At 41.5% G+C, this 18,115-nt stretch overlaps 2 protein-coding genes across 3 annotated transcripts in view; both read left to right on the top strand.

The window, feature by feature from the left end:
- PUX1 (plant UBX domain-containing protein 1) overlaps positions 1–12,561 on the top strand; it is a 132,252-nt gene extending 119,691 nt beyond the window's left edge. For both annotated transcript variants that reach the window (XM_087689402.1, XM_087689401.1), the window contains exons 6-7: positions 10,425–10,529; positions 12,061–12,561. In XM_087689402.1, coding sequence (XP_087545528.1) covers positions 10,425–10,529; positions 12,061–12,278 — 323 coding nt within the window. In that variant the 3' untranslated portion in view covers positions 12,279–12,561. The remainder of the gene's footprint in view (positions 1–10,424; positions 10,530–12,060) is intronic.
- LOC148027700 (uncharacterized) lies at positions 1,299–7,345 on the top strand. Its single transcript, XM_087689015.1, has 7 exons — positions 1,299–1,888; positions 3,169–3,311; positions 6,419–6,618; positions 6,827–6,864; positions 6,935–6,987; positions 7,085–7,153; positions 7,255–7,345. Exons 1-7 carry the CDS (start codon positions 1,304–1,306, stop codon positions 7,343–7,345), a joined length of 1,179 nt encoding a protein of 392 aa, XP_087545141.1. The 5' UTR covers positions 1,299–1,303.
- Positions 12,562–18,115: the final 5,554 nt, after the last annotated feature.

Here is an 18,115-nt window from a genome sequence, read left to right on the forward strand (position 1 = left end):
CAAACACAATGGATTGCATATATGCATTGCTAAACTTGCCACTTTGTGTCCCAATATCATGCCAATATTGCTATACATGGAGTTATACATTACTAGCCATACCCACATACACTAGGCCTTGCACACCACGCATTGGTTGTTGCATACTACAAGGAGTTGTGCCATACATCACCGTATGCGGTCCCAAGCCCAGCATAGCATGAAAAATAGTACCACCACCAAAGTATCGTGGTTTCCCCATCATTGCATACATGCCTTATTGCAAAGTTGCCTTCATACGTGGTACGGACTGGTTCGTACGGTACGAACCGTACGGTACGTATCCGTACGAATTCGTACGAATTTTTGGGCCTGTTTTGGCCACGTCGCCTACGTCGCCTGGATCCTGCGTCCCGTGTTTTCTGCGCCTCCGCGTTTTCTCTGCGTGTCTACGTGGCACTTTTTGGGGGGTGGGATACCTTGGATACCTCACCCCACTCCCTTTTCTAGCCATACACTTCTCTCCCCAGCGCTCTTTGGATTCCTTCTAGCTGGCAACCCTCTCTTTGACTATTGACCCCTCTTTGACCGTTTGAACTTTGACCCTTTTCTCATCTACAAAATGTGCTCCTCTCCTCCATGCTTTCTCACCAATTCAGCAAGCACTTGTGACTTACCATTCTCATCTTCCTCTCTTGGATCTCATCGCTCGATTCTTGAATGGACGTGTGATTTGTCATTCTCGAATCTCACAAGTGACCTCCCATCTCCTCTTTCCCGCACCCTATCGAAGCATTTGCCATTCTCAAATCTCATATCCCATCCCTTCTATCCCGCACAGCGCACCCTATCAAAGCATTTGCCATTCTCATCCCCCATCCCCTCTCTCTCACTCTTGCTCTTTCAACTTTACCCCAACCCTCGGCCCCCTCAAGTCTCCTTCTCAACTTTCAAGAGTCAAGACTCAAGCATCTCTCTCTCTCTCTCTCTCTCTCTCTCTCTCGGGCCTCTTTATCCGTCGTCGGCACCATGACTCGTGAGAAGCACGAGGCCTTCAATTTGCATGTGATCCATGTGGAGAGGGACACAAAGCTGTCCAACTCCCACCATTGGACATGCAAGTATTGCGGGAAGCGCTATACAAGTGGTGCAACTCGGCTTCTCCAATAACTTTCCAAGATGAGGGGGCAAGTTACTCCATGCAAGGAGATCCCTCAAAACATTGCAGAGGAGATTCTTGCCAAGATGAGAGGGGGATCCACAAGAGGAGGAGGAAGTGGCTTATCGGCACCAACTCCTATGCCTACTAACGAGGAAGCATCCAATGTGGGCGTATCTTCAACCGATGCTGGAGAGGCCTCTACCATTGGTGGTGGGGGACTCCACATCTGCATCCGACTCCCGTAAAAGACAAAGAGTGGAGGCTCATACAATGCCGGAGAGACAATCTTCTCTCTCTCAAGCTCCCGGTCATGTGCGTGGAGTCATTGCCTTTCTTAGAGAAAGGCAACGACTTGCGGACATTGAAATTGCACGCACGGTGATTGAGTGCAATCTTGCATTCAATGTTCTAAAGCAAGAGCAATGGAAGAAGATGGTAAAAGCCATTGCCAATATGGGTCCATGTGAAGGATGGACCAGTGTCACATACAACGATATGAGGATGAGAAAGATTGATGAAGAGGAGAGGATTGATAGAGCCCTTGATCCTATTCGAGCCGCATGGATAAAATATCATTGCTCCATTCTCACCGACGGATGGAGTGATCGTAAGAAACAAGGTATCGTCAACATACTCGTCTCATGTCCACTTGGCACTTACTTTTTGGAGACCGTAGATACCGGCAAGAGGGGGAGAAAAACGATGGGCGCATTCATCTACCGCCATATTCAGCAAGCTATCATTGAGGTATACATTGCAATTTGTGTTTTAAATTTGTTTCACTTTCTTTCATTATGATAATATCATGATTCATGATTGAAATTTGATTTATACATAACTTGTAAGTTGTAAATTGTGGTTGTAGGTGGGCCTCTCAAATGTGGTGCAAGTTGTTACCGACAATGCATCGAATTGTCAATGCATGTGCCGTTTACTTGAGGCCGATCTCCCTACGATTGTGTGGACTCCATGTGCAAGTCATTGTTTGGGCTTGCTCATGGAGCACATTGGGAAGCTTAAGTGGGTGAAGAGGGTGGTCCACAAAGCTACATCAATTGTCACATTCTTCATAGTAAAGGTAAAGGTGCTTGCGATGTATCGTGAGCATAGCACATTGGAGTTGAAGAATCCTTCTTGAACTCGCTTTGCTTACATGTGGTTATTGCTAGAGCACTTTTATGAGGTGCGGTTCTCCTTGCGCCAGACAGTGGTGTCCACTCTATGGAATGAGTGGGACGAGCATGAGACAGAGGAGGCCAAAGCCATGCAACTCTTGTGCCTTAGTGAGCAGTTTTGGCAAAAAGTCTGTGTCGTTGTCATTGTCATGACTCCCTTTTATAGGGTGTTACGTACGAGTAATTGCGAGGGGTCCACCATGGACCTTCTCGTTCACTTCTTTAGAGTGGCATTGGCGGAGGCATGTGCTTATACAGTGATCGCAGAGACACAACGTGCACATGTTTTAGAGATAGCAGAGAGGAGATGGGCATGGATACATAAGCCCATCCATGGTTTTGCCGCATTGGTACATCCGGCCTACGAGTCACCGACAGTCATGGATGATAGAGAGTTGCGTTCATACCAGCTTGCTTATTTAACTTGTGTGGTTTTGTGGATTACCACAATGCAGTGGTAGAGGAGCTAGGATGCTATACAAATCAGAGAGGGCATGTGGATTTTGCTTCTCCCACTTGTTGGAGGAGAGAGTCACTTGTGAAGTCTTTGTTTTGGTGGAAAAACTTTGGATATGCACTAGAGACCCTTCAACCCTTAGCCAAGATTCGTAATCGGCTTAGCATACGATAGTTAGAGCAGCTAGTCTATTGCCGCACTAACTTACACATGATGAGGGCTATGATGAGCATGGGTAGTTGAAAGCAGGTAAAGTTTAAACACTTAACCATAACATTTAAAATTTGTTGTTTTAACTTTTAAACTTTAAACTGTGAAGTTTAAACTTTATTCTTTACAATTTAGACTGTAGCATTTACAATGATCAATCTTACATGCATCACTGCATTGTGTAGGTGAATGTTGATACATTTAAGTTGACGGGCGATACTCTTCCAAGTATAGATAAGGAGGTTGACAAGGAGATAATTTTCGAAGAGCTCTATAGAGAGCTTATAGTAGCAGATATTCATGACACTCGTAGTCAGCATGCTCGTGGGCAAGGAGTTTGAGTAGGTGGTAGCAGGGGTATGGTCATTCGATGCCCTTCGTCATCGAGGAGAGGTGGTTCGAGTGGCTTGCAGACATATGTAAAGCGGGACTCTAGTAGCTCACATCCTGTGCCTCATGATGACATCCTCCTCTTGCCTACATAGCCACTAGCTAGGGAGACATCATTTGATGATGATGATGGTAACCTCATTAGTGAGGATGAGTATGAGTGTATCTCATCATCGGATGCCGAGGAGTCATCTTCAGACTCTCTTGATGAGCACTCAGATGGTTCTGATAATGATGATGATGATGATAATGATAGTGATGTCTCATCATAGATTCATATGACATAGATTTCTTTTTTTTTTGTATTAGATATACTAGACTGTAGACTGTAGTTGTATTGCATGTTTTGCGTAGCCCATGTGATTGCGATGGTCACCCTCATATATTCATATTATTTTGTAATGAAATGGCTAGTTCCACTTTAAACATGTATTCTATGATCTATCATTTAATGTTTTATGATTTTTGTTATTTAAAAAATCATCTTAAATTTTTTTTAAAACTTATATTGTACCGTACCTTATAAAATCATAAGGTACTAATTAGTACCATATTTTATCATACCGTACCATATCGTACCTTTTGTACTTGACAAAAAGCATTGGATTGGCACTTCCAAGTTGGCCTTGCATGTGCATCAATTGACCCACTAGCATCATTTGCTTATACTTACTACCCACATTTGGAAAATCATGCTATTGTATTAGCTCTTCCTTTAGTGCCTCTTGTTGTCCCGAGCTCTTCAAGACGATTTCCTTTTCTTGCCTTTGCTATCCTCCTTTGAGGAATACAAAAAAGTGCATAAACTATGGATCATCTGCTAATCACAAACATTTCAGCTGTTATGCTCAGCTGATCTTTACACTGATTATCAAATTCCTCTTTCTCTTACTGGTCATCAGCTTCAAGAGACCTAGGAGGACCCACATTTTGGTCTAAACCAACATTATCAGCTTGCTATCCATGCTGTGTGCCTTATTTAAGATAAGGCATTGCATTTTTCCCAACACTGTGTGACTTTTCAGATCAAGAGGCATCATCCCAACTTGATCCTATCTCATTATCTAAGGACATTCTTATCGTAATGCTTAGTTAAATATAGTTTCAGCACTAGACTTAAGCTTTTGACATTTAATCAAGTGCCTTAGGTCCACCAATTTAAGAGGATTGATGGTATCCTAGCAATGGAACCATGAAACCAACCTTCCTTCTCGAATGGGATGGTAAATTACTTGATTAAGTACTAATTACAAAAAACATGAAATTCATGTAAACTGAAAATGCCCACTTTACCACTTTAATTTTGGACGTTGGACACCTTGTTGATCCTAAAATTGATGCCCCTTGTGGTATTTCTTTATCTTATATTGCAAATGGAAGGAGTACAACTGAGATCCTTTGATCTTCTCTGCTAATCCAAGTGCCTCTTACTATCAAAACTGACCAACAAGCCTCTAAATCTATTTGCCCCTTGGTTTGCTTAGGGATTGACCTTCACCCTACTCCTTGAAATACAAATTCAGCCCCAAATCTAATATTGGTTGGCTGGCCTCTTGAATCTCCTTGAAATTCCTTAATTTCAGTTGTTGAAATTCAAGCCTTAGGCTCCCAATTTTGAGCACATATCTTGAGGTGGCTATTATAACTGTGATTTCTGTTGTAAATTAGGATCTACAGAAGAGATTAATTGTAAAAAAAATTTTTAATGGCTTAAATTACTGAAAAATGCTATGATAACTTGAAAGATGGCTAGGAGATGAGAGAGGATACTGTAGAGAGAGAAATTTCAGAGTTTCATCGCAAGAAATATTGAAAAACTGCTGCTACCTTGCTCAAACCGCCATGGAAGCTGTCACCTATAGCTTGGGACCACCAGAAAGACTGCTGCTCTCAGGACCACCAGAAAGACTGCTGCTCTCATGTATGTTGTCACCTACACCAAAAGGGTCTTGGGTTGCTGTCATTTGCTCTTGGAGGACTCCAAATTGCTGTCACTCGCTGTAGGACTGGTCCATGGTAGCTGCAAATCACATAAGTAATATCTCCTTTCTATCTAACAATCTTCTCCTCTCTCACAATGGCTAGAATAGACTCCACCAACCGCTAAAAACGTTTTTTTCACTTGCATGGGCAAGTTTTGCTAAGTAATAGCCTTCTAATCTCACTTTTCAACATTATTTAGCTTATTAAATTATTTTTTAAAATTTAATTTAATAATTACTCTAGTGCTCAAAAAATTAATTTCGCCAATCAATAATTAAATTGGCTAGGCCAGTTCGTCTTCCAAGTATCCTTCAGTAATGCCTAGTGTCTAATGTCACCATTGACATTAGTGGACAATAAATTGGTCTAGGCCCAAATCTAATACGGAGTACCATGTAGTACTTGTCAAGCATAACTTATTATAATTTTTTCCTTTTATACCTGGAGCATTCTCAAGGTCCTTGCCCTGTTACCATGAAATAATTGCAATGTGCATCACATGTGCTAAACAACCTTGCACAATTAATATCTTAATAAAATGTTATCGGCAAGATTAAAGCATCTAAAAAATTTCACAACCTCATGACACAAGTTCATTTATAGTGAAACACAGATTTTTATGGGTGTTTGCACATTTCATTAATGCGCAAGCCAAAATGCCAACCAAAGCATCAAAATTTCAGGTCCTTGTGATAGTTCTTTTATGAGATTTGTAGGCATTGAGATGTGCTGTCTTGGCCTGGAATAGGGGTAGTTGTGATAGTGGACACTTATAATCTTCTTCAAGGTCACAACACCACCAGCATAAGTTGGACCACCAAGATTGGCTCCACTTGGTAGAGGACTTGGTTAGAAAAGCTATAGGAATAGTGTCAATTGTTGAAGAAGTGAAATGAGGGTTGAAGGCTCAATGTAGAGGATGAATCACACGGTTAAGGGACACTTGGAAAGGCAGCCTAATTGGAATGCAAAGTCAAAGACACCAAGAATGTGTTGTGAGTCGAATGGATCTTGATAAAAGCACCCAGCAAGTACTTGATATTAAACTGTGAGGGCAAACAGCATTTTGGCTGTAGAGAGCAGTTGGGGCAGCACAAATTGCAATTGGGAGTGCAAAGGCTGTGTTTTGGGGCAGGCCAGCATGGTAGCAGGAGAGTTTAGTTGTGGTAGGGAAGCAGCTCGTGACAACAAAACAAGATGTGTTGTGAGACAACAGCAGTGTGGACACTTAGAGCTGCAATCAACGTTACCTGGAGGTGGCAGTGAGCAATAGAAACCTCCATTTTGGGTAGGGATAGTTGCTAAGGAAATAGGACAGTTGGATAGAACTTCCAGACCCATTTATGCACATCATTGTGTGATAACTACACTTGGACTCTTAAGCCGAACGGCCATCACATCCATACATTGGGATGGTATGGGAAAAAACCTTTCTAGCAAGAATGTGACCTGATACACTGCTGGTTCTAGACTCAAAGGTGATCCCGTTTTGGCTATATGGCTGGGAGGTGAGTTTGATGCCCATTTCCTTACGGTTTCTCCATGTGAGTATGGCTTGTTTTATGTTTTTGTGTGCAGGTTGGATCTGATGTGGGTGTTTTGTCGGTATCAAAGCAACAACCTGGTCTCTTGTGCAAGATGCAATGACATGCATGATGCACAAAACCACCATTAGCTCAATGGACTGTGATGGTCCACACCTGACAGGTTCGTTTTCCTGTTGAATAGGGTGGTACGGGACACTGATAGTGAGGGGGATGAACATAGGGGGCATGTGCCAGCAGGTGCTGGGCATTGGTGAGAGAGGGTTCTTGCGCACCACTTGTGTTTGGATGGAGGAAACTTGCTGCTGATAAATGGTGTGACAGGTGACTTGCATGACTTTCCTGCTGTGTCAGTGAAAAGGGACTTGGGGAGCTGCAACTCCATGGCCATGGTAACATGATGAGGAAGTCAGAATACACAAGTTTTTACTCAAATTTGGTTTAAATTTCTAAATTTATTAAAGAATTTTAAAGAAAATCTTGGGCTTTAAAATTTTGAATGTATTAAAGAATTTTAAAGTAAATCTTGGGTTGAAAAGAGGATAGAAAGGGAGAAGGTAAATCGCTTGTGGACAGCCATAACTGTAGGTATTTGGCCCGATTTGGCACAACACAATTGGCTATATAGGACTTGTGTACATATTCAAGCACATTTTCAAACTGCTGCATGTAAGATCAATGATAATTGGAGTGCTTAGGAAAGAGGTTAAGTTGTAAACGCCCCGAACAACGTAGTATGCTTAACAATTATGATATTCGCTTGTTTTCGAGATTTAATATAAAAGAGAATGAACACTTAAAGCTGAAAATGAAAATTACTCACAAAATTACAGCCATGAAAATGTAAAAGTAATGGAGACAAGATTGAGGGTTGAAGATGGGCACACAGAAGGAATGTATTTCTGCTCAACCCAAGTCCCTTAGGGAAGAGCTCAGTTACAATCAACCTGAGAGTAAGGAGAAGTAATTCTCATTCTCACAAGATCATGCAAAGATGTACAAACACACATGCATTATCTATTATGCAATGATAAGAACTGATTTCTTTACAGTATGAGAGAAGAAAGAGGGGAAATCAACCTTTCTTCATCGTTGATCAGCAGTACATGGATAGGGCTTGCTTCTTGTTGCTAAAATGGAAAAAAGAGCTCGAGAAGGAGGTGCTGTAATGAATTTACAGGCTTGCTGTCCTGTAAAACAACAGTGATAGAAGAGGGAATATGGAGGAATTTGATAATGGAGAAGTGGGGGATGATGATGGGGATGGATGGGGCCAGTTTCTGGCTATCTGTGGGTGCTGTACATGAGTTTACAACAAAGAAAAATGATGCTGAATGAAGAAAAACGAGCTCTTATTTATAGGAGAGGGAAGAGCTAGTACAAAAGGGAAAAGTGGAGTAGCACAAGACAAGTGTCCAGCCACATGCCATGAGATGTGACAAGTGGTGGGACACTTGGAAACTTGTGTGACAAGTGTCTTGACACTTGTCTCTTCTCTATGGCCTTCCTTTTTGGGCTGAATACTGTCAAGAATAGAAACAACCAAATTTAGTAAGCACAGTCAGGGTACAGAATTTACTATTTTTAGAATGACATCCCTATTTTTTAGGACTAGCATTTTTAGGCTAATTCGAGGCTCCTAAAATTTAGGGACCCCCCAATATGGGTGTCATATGAAAGCTTTTTCTGTGTATATCGCAAAAACGGTATCAGAATCTTCATGTGACTTTTCTATGCAAAGAAATGTGCATTTCAAGCTTTCAGCCCACACATGCGCATTGTACAAGCATTTCATGATCATGCCATCTTGTTAATTGTAACTGTTTGTTCTGGCGAATCTAGCCCACACTTCAAAGTATCAATCCTTTCTGTGTGCAAGTCTAACCCTGATATGCGTGAGTTTTGGTCACAGGCGCCCAATCGAGCCATATAGGTGGAAGTGTGAACTATCTTTTCTCTAACCCACCGCGTGGGTCCACCATAACCTGTGACCACTCATCAGTGGCCAGCTCCAATGCACTTTTCTTTATATATAATTAGTGCAAAGGAAACAAATTTAATAAATCATTATATAGACAAATTAATGAAAAAGGATACAAATTCTGTTTCTACAGAGTTGTAACATAAGTATACTTGTGCACAGGAGAGTGACAGGTAGGAGACTTAACGATGGTGATCCATGTGGTAGGTGGTGACTCTGGAAGATGTGAGATCTGAGTGATGGATGTGGATGGGGTCACCAAACAAAGACTGCCTTTGCCGGGGGCCCATAAAAAGAAAAAATGACAATATAACAAAATAAAAAATATAAGTGAGTAATCCTCTTGGGTAATACATGTACTCTTAATACATACTGGATGAAGAACCAAGCAACATTGGTAGCATTAGGGTTTGTTCTGCATGGAATGAGCAAACATTGCTTGTTGAAACAATCAATGGCTATGCTTTCCTAGGTAATACACATACTTTTAACAGATGCTGGAGAAAGAGCTGAGCACCATTGGTAACATCAGTTCTGCATGGAATGAGCAAGCATTGCTCATTGAAACAATTATGGCAATGGCTATGCTGTGTGATCTTCTGCTCATTTTCCTGAAATGCACAACCAAAATCTCAAGAAATATGTCCCTAGGGTAATTGGGAATGGAAAGAGGCTGAAGAAGTGGTTTAAACATTCAAGACTCCACATCTACTCAGGTACATATTGCTTCATGGCTTGCCAATGGGTGACTGGACAAGCTCTCCATTGCAGGTCCCTCACCTGTATGCCCAACAGTCAGGCTTATGAGCTTCTTGTAGAAAGGTGGGTTATTAAGGCCCCAATTTCATTACTGCAAAGGGTCCCCAAACATGAAACTATAATACAATAAGTTTCTGGGCATTTATAGATGTCCAAAAAATCTGAGCAATCCCAGTAGAGGCACATATTAGAGGCATGCAGCAGGAAGTAGAAGACCCTCGGTTGAATTGGTCACAGTGGTTGCCATGAAGGCCCCATGAAAATGGCAATATAGATTCAACCTCCCATGAAGAGCTCTTTGTTTAACTTTTATTCATGATAGGAATGCTTATGATCCTTCTTTTCATTGGAACGTTTTCTATCATGGCATTGAACTCTTTTGTTAACAAAAGTTATACTCAAATCTTTCCTCTGGAGCCTATAAAGTATTTAAAAATCTCAGTCTATCTTTGAACAACCTGCCCCAGTAATGGAGATGCCTTGCAAGTGGTAGCCATGACATTTACATATTGTTTGTTCTTTTGAAGGTTTTTACTGGGTAAATATGACATAAATGCACTCATTACCAAGGTTCGACTCGTTAAAACAGAATGTTTGCCATGAATCGACCTGAATTGCCTTGTTACTTAGGTAGATCTTAAAGTTCTTTTCTGGGTGTATTGGACATATGCACTCATTCTTAGGTTTTCACTCCTTAAACACAATGTTTCACTTTGAATGACCGTTGTTGAATTGTTTTAGGTATATATTTTTCACTTGCGATAGTTTGTTTTGTGGTTTGAAGATACAACTCCACCAAAGCAACGATTGCAAGATTTAGACAAAGATTTTTATACTGCTGGTCTTACTCCTGGTGCAATAGTATACTTCAGCTATGATTTACCAAATGGTAAGTTTTGCTGCTACAGAAGCTTTTTATGTGTGCCAGAAGCTATCCTTGTTGGATTGCTGATTGTGGGCAGTTCTGTGATTTCATTTTTTGTATTCTGCTTTTGGTTTTTTGAAATTGTATGTGATCTGTTTTTCAAGTGCAAGTACACACCTGCATGAAGTGCTCATGGCATCAATGGAACAACTTGAACTCATAGTGTACCCCATACACATTTGGCTTTGGACTCAATGTTCATCCTTCCAGCGTATTCCCTATCTCTTCATACCAATATCTATCAACCAATGCAAACCACTGCAGATCTACAAAATGCATGAAAAGAAATATGATGTCTCTGTAGGTGTCCACGAATCCAAATCTACCAAAATCAGCAATCCTTGAGAAGAAGTGACGGTCCGTAGCCTCCCATGAAAATGATGCCATATGTTGCTTGCCATCCAAAGAAACCTTGACAAATTTTCCGAGTTAGGGTAATCCTTTAGAGATACCATCTTGTTCAAGCTAGAAAATGGCAACTGCCTTGAGTGCCATCCCTATCTGAAGGCACTGTCATACTTATCTGGAAAATGTTGTTTCCACTGGTTATGTGCAAGAGCTGAGTTTTTAAATGACTGAAAATTTCAAATTTCAGTAGGCAGACTTTGAACTTCTTGAGATTTAACTTGCCTGCTAGCTGTCATTTTACATCACTGCTGTCACATCAGCAGATGTGAGCTGGTTAGAAACACTTCCAAAATTGGAAAGGACATACCTCAAGCTGTGACTTCTGCATTTGGTACCTCTTTGAAGTTTTAGGGACGCCTTGCCTAGCTTTGTAATTTTATGCACTGATAGAAGATTCATGTTTCTTGGTTCATAGAAACATCCTCATGATACCTCTTTGAACCATTTGGTAAATTGCAAGGTACACATGTTTGTGATAACTCAACAGGAAGTTAATCAAAGCCTGTCTTGCCTGTCTTGAATTCCAGTAACATTAAAACGTCCTGCTGCTTTTTGTCATGATATCCAGTCCTATTGCTGTTAATAGTTTGCTGGTCACTGTTACCCGGTCATCATGGTTGGAAACCAATAACAATTCAAGTGCTCACATTTCAATCTGATATGACATATGCTTTCAACTTTTCTTACAACTTTGCCTAGGATGATATATGCAAGTTATGAGGTATCCAAGCTTGCTTTAACAGACAGAAGACTAAATCTTGACCATCATCACATGGACTGCAATACATGTGGTTGAGCACAGTAGCGTAGTAGGATTGATGTATGAAAATCGGGATGTATTCAAGCTTGTCTGAACACAGTAGAACCAAATCTTGGCTGGCATCAACAGACTGCAAATACATGTGCTTCTGTAATTCAACATCCATAGTACGAAGCAAGAAATGAATCTTTCAGTAGAGAACTGAAACCTTTGGCAATATACTGCAATCTTTTAAGCATTTGAGGCAACTAATGGCTGTGATATGTGCGGTCTTTTGAAACAGAGAAAAACTTGTAACAAATCAACTAATTATCCATTTCTTTTCAGGGTCCACAGAAGACATGAGAGCAATATTAGATGGCCCTTACCTTAAAAGCGAAGTGATGGCCTTGCTGGACCTGCATTTGCTGCAAGAACCTAGTGTCACCACTGAAAAGTCAATTGATCCTCAGCCTTCAAGCAATGCCCCTGAGCACAATGTAAAACAGGAGGTGAATACCAGGCCACGGAAGCTTGGTACAAAGCCAAAGTGGATGAAACTTTGATGAACACCAGCATATTCAATAGATTTTAAGCTTTTGTATATTTACTGATCTTGGATGTACAGTAAGGTCCCCCCACCAATTAAATTCATGTTCTGTCTTAGGGTGCTATCAAAGTTTATTGTAATCATGACAGTGAAGTAGTGGAGAATGTGAATTTTCCATCACGTTCCAAGGCTGCTCTGCTTATGTTTCTTTGGGGTGCCCAAAATTCAAATCTCTAGAATTGGATGATGAAGATATAAGTCCTTCATAATTTGAATTAAATAAAGCTCACTTGTTTGCATTGGCATGCTCTTGTAATGGTCAATGTGCGCTCATGGGGAGAGCAGTCAAATTACATCATGCTAATTGAAGTTTAGTACATCTCACATAAGGGACATGAACAATCTCCACACTTGCAACTCTAGATTCCAGTCTAATGTGAATTATTAGTGCCATGGTCAGTCCTTTACCTGTAATCTACACAAAAATAGGTCTGGTAGACCTTTCAGTATGGTACCTACTAATGATGAACATGCGCTATTCTAACCTAGCTTTATATTATTTATGAGTTTAACTTTACCTACTGACATATCAACATAACATACACAGTTCGCATCACCCTAAACCCTAAACCTATTTATGTGCTAACCTTCTTGCTAATTGAACTTCCAATTTGAACATATTAATTCCATCTACTAAATGTGGTAGGCAAACACTAATTAAATACTAAATACAATAAATATGTAGAGCAAATTTTGTTGGAGCATGCTATTGTTGTGGTCATGCAAGCCACTATGACCAAAGTTTGCCTCAATGTGAGCTAATTGCTGCCACTCAGAACCATATCATGCCTGCCAACACCATCGCTCTTTGCTGTGCCTTGCCTTGCTTGCCTCTCATCACCTTTGTCTTTTACCTTGTTTCTCTTATCTCACGGCCTTGTTGTTTGCTCCTTCCTAGGTGGTAGCTGCCCTAGTTGTTGCTTTGTCTCTGTCCTCTGCTGCCTTGCCTCCTATTACCTTGCTATCAACTCTCATTGCCCAGTTGACTCTTCGATGCCTTGTTGCTTGCTGCTTATGCCTTGTTGTAAACTCTTGACCTCAATTGCATCTTCGTTGCTCAAATGTTCACACTATTAACTTTTGCCTCTGTAGGTTAGCTGTTTACTCTATTTGTTGCCTCTTGATCTAGCCCATGTTCCTTTGATGTACTTGTTTCTTGCTCCCTTGGGTCCAATCATGGAAGAGTCTTACAGCCTTCTCATTTGCCCTTTGGCCTTTGTTTACTTCCTTGCCAGGCTTTGGTTCTTCCCTTTTTCCATTCATCCTTCTCCTCAGGTGATGGAATGATTGCGCTAGGAGTTTGAACAAGATACTCAAGATACTTCAACACTGTAAACAAGAGCAAGCAAGGCTCATGAGATTGCAGCTGATCCACCACCATCATTAGGAGACTTTAGTGCAGAAGCCTTGGACACTTTCAATTGATACATTCTCATGGATTTGCTTTGCTCACTACATAGAGCTCACCCTTTAGGACAAACTGATGGTTCTTGGATTATCTTTGGCTTGCAGATTTTTTGAAGATCACTTCCCCATCTCTGGTTCAGTAGCATATAGAGGTGACACTGTCATACTGTCTTGCTTGCAAGATGATGGGTCGTTTAGCAATAGGATGTCCTAAGAATAGTCTTTAGCCTCCTCTTCTTCTCTCTTATCCTTTGTATAGGTTGGAGCAAATTTTGCTCGTAGCATATTATTGTTGTGTTCATTTAAGTCACTATTACAGAGAATGCCCTAAATCTATCTTAGCATGCATAGACTATTATGATTTGAAGCCCTGTTGCGCCTGTCCAGCACCACACTTGTGTCATTCCTAATAGCACCATCCCCTTCTGCAAATTGTTGTTTTGTCTCTAGCCCAATGCTTTGGCTCTTGCTGCCCAATTGCTTCTTTGCCACTGTGCTATCAACCCTCGCTACCCAACTCGCTCTTCATGCCTGGTTGCTTACTCTCTATTGGCAACTGCCATTGCCCAACTGGGTCTTCACAACCTTGCTACTCACCTTGTCATTTATTTTCATTGTCTAATCCCACTTTACTTAGTCGTTTACTTTCTTTGCTTAATCCCAGCCCACCGCTTGTCTACTTAGTCTGCTGTCTCTTCTTGCCCTAATCTAATTTCCGTTTGAGTCCCTGTGAGTTTCTCCTTCCCCCATTCACCCTTCTTCCCATGCAACAGAACCATTGAATAGGGTCTTGAACAAGAAGATCAAGGAACTTCAGCACCGCAAACAAAAGAATTGAGTGAGGCTTGCAAGATTGCAGCTAGTCCATTGCTATCACATAGGGATTCAATTGCAGCTTGTTGCAAACCCTTGATTGATGCCTTTAGTTGATTCATTTTGTTTTAGGTACGTGGCGTCAAGTTAAGGACGGAGTGATAGTCCTTGAGGTATAATCTTTGGCATGTAGATTGATTGGAGATGACATCCCCACTCTCTCATCCATATGCCATAGAACTCTAGTAATGTGGCTCTTAGTTAAGCTCACTCGAGCAGATAGAAGTGATAGTTGCCACCAGCCCATTTGATGTGATATCTTTAGTAGCATACTTTGACAGATGGATTGAAAATTGGCACTAGTTTACACTTGGGGATAACATTGGCATCACACTCTCCTTTCCAAGACTTCCCCTACTTGTTTGAGATTGAAAATGCATTTGGTCATGTCATACGAAGAGACATGACCTTTACCAATGCGATCTGAGAGGCTCAATGCTATCCGTTGAGGGTTATTATTCCTATACAAGACTCCTATACATGGAGGGTTCCTAGCTCAATTAGTTTTGTTACTCGTACTCGGGTCTCCCTAGCTAGTGTTTTGCTTGCAGCATGATGGGCCATGTAGCAGAAAATTATCCTAAGGCACACTGGTGGTAGACATTCTTTTGAGATGAGAGAGATGGTAGGACACAGCGTTGTAGGAGTGAGGTAGAGCGCTGGCACATCTCTAGGTAGAAGAGGCAACGCCATTGATGGAGAAAGCACATTGATGTTGGATAGAGCAAGGGGTAGAGAGGCCTGAAGCAACATAGATAGGTTGAGGACTGATGGAGAGCAGTCAGAGACCTTAGATTGACTGCTCGAATGGTGCCTTCTGAGTCACCTACAGCTCCTGCAGACACTCCTTTAACCCTGTAGGTGCACGAGATCTCATACCCCAATGTACAAGTAGCCCCTTAGTAGCCAAAGATGGCGCAACCCCTAATTATACAGGTCACCCTGGTATTGGTAGGATCCAAAAGATTAGATGTTGCAACTCCACTTATGTATGACTCATTGTCATGCTGTCAAACCAGCAGCAGCTCTAGTTCCTGCAGATCACAAGGTTGAGACTTCAAAGTTGATACTGCTATAGGTCCTCCATGCTTAGCAGGTGGAAGGAGCAGTTGCCCCACAAAAGAGTGACTAGTTGGTTGACTGGGATGCATACTTCAAGGTTTTTCATCTCTTGTTTGAGGTAATAGACGTAGCAGAGAGGAGCTTTGATTGGATGGATTCCTTGAGACAGTGGAGCTACGTGTGGGCTGCAAGCCAAGCCAATCTTAGAGGCTCAGACACACTCCATGAGAATACTCACATGGAATGTCTGAGATTGATGGATAACTTTCCAAGCAAGAGCAAGGCTCATGAAACAGAGCACTAGGGAGAAGATGGATAGATTTTCTCATGGTACAAGAGCATTGCCTCCTAATGGAAAGGATATCCCGATGCTATGGGATGCTTAGCCACAAAGGTTCGGGTAGGATTTCATACATATGTTGGGTAGCAATTGACTAGGCAGTGCAGGATTGGGGTGTCTTGGTTGTAGGGAGTCATGTGGATCTCTGTGAGAGTACATGATGCAATGACTGTTTTGTTGGTCATCTATGACCCAAATGGTAAGTGTGGCAGGAGACAGTTCTGGACTATATGCTGAATCAGTCCCTGCAGATCGTGATACTTATGGGAAGCTTTTTCTGAGGTAGAGCTACAGTTCTTACGCAGCAACTGTGGGAACCACAAAGATTCAGGCAAGAGTTTGTATGTGTTGGAGATAAATTAGACTTGGGCATTGCTGGAGTAGGGTGTCTTGGTTCCAGACAGTTGTATAGATCACTGTGAGGGTGCATGATGCACTTACTTGGTCTGTTGGCCATTTATGCCCCAAGTGGTGAGTGTGACACGAAGCAATTCAGGACTATCCTGAATCAATTCCTACCCTAAGTCGACCATTCCACAATAGGTGATGATTTCAACATAGTAGATGCCTTGCAGGATAAGAGATGCAAATACATAGTGATTTTAGAGGAGAGCAGGTTGCTTGTGGGAGTCCATATTTCAAATCAGAGGAGAAGATCCTTGGTTCACAGCACAGTTTGATAGATTCACATCTTTCCTGTAGTTCTCTCGGATAGATAGGGCAGCAAGAGCTAGGGTCTTCTCCAACATTGATATGTTTTATATGGATGACTGGGCTGTGATAGAGGGGGCCTAGCCAGCACCATTCCTGGCACAACTGTCTCAGACCATTCATTTGTTCATGAAATTGACTCCAGAGAGTCAGTCACAACGATTTGGGAATCTGTCTTGTCTGGACATGCAGGTCGATACTTGAATGAATACCTCAAGGTCTCCTCTCATTAGCTTGAGATTGAGGTAGGGATTAGTGTTTTATAGGATATGGGATCACCATGTACCATTTCCCCTCCATAAGCCTTTGTTGCATGAGAGGAACCTAGTCATGCGATAAGACCTCTACTATCGGCACATATAGGATACCTAGATATCCTTTCAACAGTCCCACATCCCCTAATGATGTCATACTACAGGGATGGCTTTGAGGTTAGATTTATGGCTATCATGAAGAGCATGGATATTGTCTCATTTGATCTTCATTGGTTAGACACTAACCGTAGTCAAAGAGAAGAGGAAACAAGCTCTTCCATTCAATCACCAAGTGAGATCAAAGTTTGTCCACTCTTGAACAAAGAAATCATATTTTTAAGGGAGGTACTTTGTGCAAATTACTTAGTAGGAACCTAGTTTGCTTTTTAGGAGCTAGTGTAGCAGATTAAGAGATAGGGATTGTAAGGTCTCAAAGTTGCCAAAGTTAAGGAGAGGCCGTGATAGCTCGAGTGGAGGACAAAGACAACCACTTCTCAGATCTGGAGAGGGATCATCCTTCTTGGGATCTTTCCAACTAGCAAAGAGAGGAACTTGCCTTCAAGCAAAGGACTTAGATCATGCAAAGTTCACAAGCTACTCTAAATAGAGGATCAAAGTAGTGACACACTATGAGTGGAGATGGTACATCAATTCACACTCAATTACCTACTTGATTGTTGATGGATGGAGACACTAGACTTAGAGGAGGTCCCTTTAGAGATTAATATATAGGGATGTGGGTTTGGAGACATCCATTCCTTGACAAGTCATGTGATGCAAATTGCTTTAGCTACACTATTAGACTAGGGAGGAGGATCAAGGCACAACTAGTATCCATTCCTCAGAAGCATAGATAGAATATCTTAGATACATTTTTTCAACATTGTGTAGGAGGTTGGATGAGAACTTTACGCCTAGGAAGTTTTCTCTCTCCTATGGTCAGTATCTCATAAGAGGTTACCGATTGATACATGACTTAATTATGGCAAAGTTGAAGTGGCATGTGTGTGATGTAGTGAGCTAGAGGAGACACATAGACACTATCAATGGGACTATTCTAGAGCTCAAGAAGTGTAGGGATGAGACCTTAATATACTCTTTCACAACACAACATGGACTATCGTGGCAACTAGAGGGCAATACCTT

Source organism: Lygodium microphyllum, chromosome 12 (genome assembly GCF_053477565.2).
Source record: "Lygodium microphyllum isolate KBCC chromosome 12, Lygodium_microphyllum_v1.1.10, whole genome shotgun sequence".
Taxonomy (NCBI): Eukaryota; Viridiplantae; Streptophyta; class Polypodiopsida; order Schizaeales; family Lygodiaceae; genus Lygodium; species Lygodium microphyllum.